We start from the raw sequence: 1,704 nt of genomic DNA, 5'->3' as shown, positions 1-1,704 counted from the left end.
GTAAATAAAGTCCTAACGATGAAGAAGTAGGTATTCGGTTAAAGCTGCCTTGAGAGAAACGAGAGGATTCTCTCTCCCCCCTCTCTCTCTCTCTCTCTCTCTCTCTCTCTCGATCTCTCGATTCTCGTCTTAAGGATTAGCTGGTGGTAGGTACCTGAGATTGGTGGCGGTTCGACAAGCGCGGAGGGTCCGAAGAAAGACGGTAGGTCGCTGCTGGTGGTAACCGGTGTGTTCAAGTCGCCGGGTTTATCCTTATCGTTCGTATCGTGAATATCGCTCCTGCAATTCCTGATGCAACTCTTATCATCGTCGTCGGGTTGCCGGTGCCGCTTGCCGTCCGCGATATCGGTGGACGGTGACGAGGCATTGGGGTGCTGCAGCTGATGCTGGTGATGATCGTCCAATCGATGATGGTGCTGGTGATGGCGTTCGTGGTTGTGCTCCGTGGGGGTTGTTGAGCTGATTTGAAGTTGCATATGTAACGGCACGTTTGTGGACAGGGAGAGCTGCGGCGTGTTCGTCTTGCCGCAGCTGGTAGAGGACGAATTCGTGCAGGTCGCGTTCACGGACGTCCCGCCGACGCCGCAAGTGACCGAGCTGGACGAGGAGGCCGCGTTGTACGGTAAACACGCGTCGAAGCTAAGCTGCACCGGCAGATTGAACGTCGCGTGATGATGATGATGATGATGATGACCCAGTGGTGGTGAGGAGAGCAGAAACGGGCTGGTGGCCGCGTGCGGCTGCGAGCCCACCACCTCTACGCCGTCCATAGTCATCCTCTGGAGCTGGTCGCCTCCCTGGGCGATGGCAGAATCCTCGGTGCCGCACTGCGTGTCCTCGCCTGCGGTTGTATCGTTCAACGTAATTATTATGGTTAAAATTACTGCCGTAATCTTCGATCACTCCAAGTATTATTATTCCGAGAGCAATTAAGTTTCTCTCTCTTTCTCTTTCTCTTTCTCCCAATGTAAATAGCGCGCGTGTTAAAGATGTGTGTGAATAATGCGTTAATATCTCTCCCGATCTATCAAAGGGATCGATCCGTCACTCTACTCCTCCCAGCTAGTAGGATTAGTAGTGATTAAGTATGTATGACATTTCCCTCTTTCTTGCTCGATCGCGTGGCGCGCGCCCTTGGTTAACTCAATCGAATCGTCCGCGCGCCGGTTTGACGCGAGAAAAAGAGCTGTCTTCCTTCCCGCCTTGGCTTTCTTTTTTTTTTCTACCTCGATGGATGCCACCGGCCGTGGCCGGTAACACCACGTCGCAGAATGGACCACCACCGACCACTAGTAATCACCATCACCGACACCAATTTACCACCACCGTGTGCGCCAAGGAAGCTTACGCGCGTATAGGACCGTTGCGACTGTCTTGAATACGCATAGATATTTCGTCGATCGGTCAATTCGATATATCGGTACCACCGTTTTCACCTCGCGAACGATGAGGAGAACAGACTATTATGAACGACGGTATACATGTATATCGTGGGGACCGATGTACGCGTGTGTACGTCCGGAACGCGCACCGCTCTCGCGGGATATTACACCTCCTCTTCTCACCTTCCGAACGTTACGAACGACGCGACGCGTCTCCGAGAGAGCCGATGTGAATACGCGTCGGAAAGCGAGGCAAAAGTATTCGTGCGGCGAGAGAAGACGTGTGTCCGGCAACCGCCACCCGCCGTCGCCGTCGCTGCCG

General features: G+C 53.7%; 1 protein-coding gene across 1 annotated transcript in view; it reads right to left on the bottom strand.

Annotated features, from left to right (window-relative positions):
* Positions 1-1,704, bottom strand: part of LOC108756488 (early growth response protein 1-B) — a 22,259-nt gene that overhangs the window by 3,059 nt on the left and 17,496 nt on the right. The window contains exon 2 of the mRNA XM_018500351.1: positions 155-841. Within this exon, the coding sequence (XP_018355853.1) occupies positions 155-776 (622 nt within the window). The 5' untranslated portion in view covers positions 777-841. The remainder of the gene's footprint in view (positions 1-154; positions 842-1,704) is intronic.

The sequence above is a fragment of the Trachymyrmex septentrionalis genome, unplaced genomic scaffold, assembly GCF_001594115.1.
Source record: "Trachymyrmex septentrionalis isolate Tsep2-gDNA-1 unplaced genomic scaffold, Tsep1.0 scaffold127, whole genome shotgun sequence".
Taxonomy (NCBI): Eukaryota; Metazoa; Arthropoda; class Insecta; order Hymenoptera; family Formicidae; genus Trachymyrmex; species Trachymyrmex septentrionalis.
The sequence above is the reverse complement of the archived record's forward strand: the minus strand, read 5'-3'. Positions and strand labels throughout refer to the sequence as shown.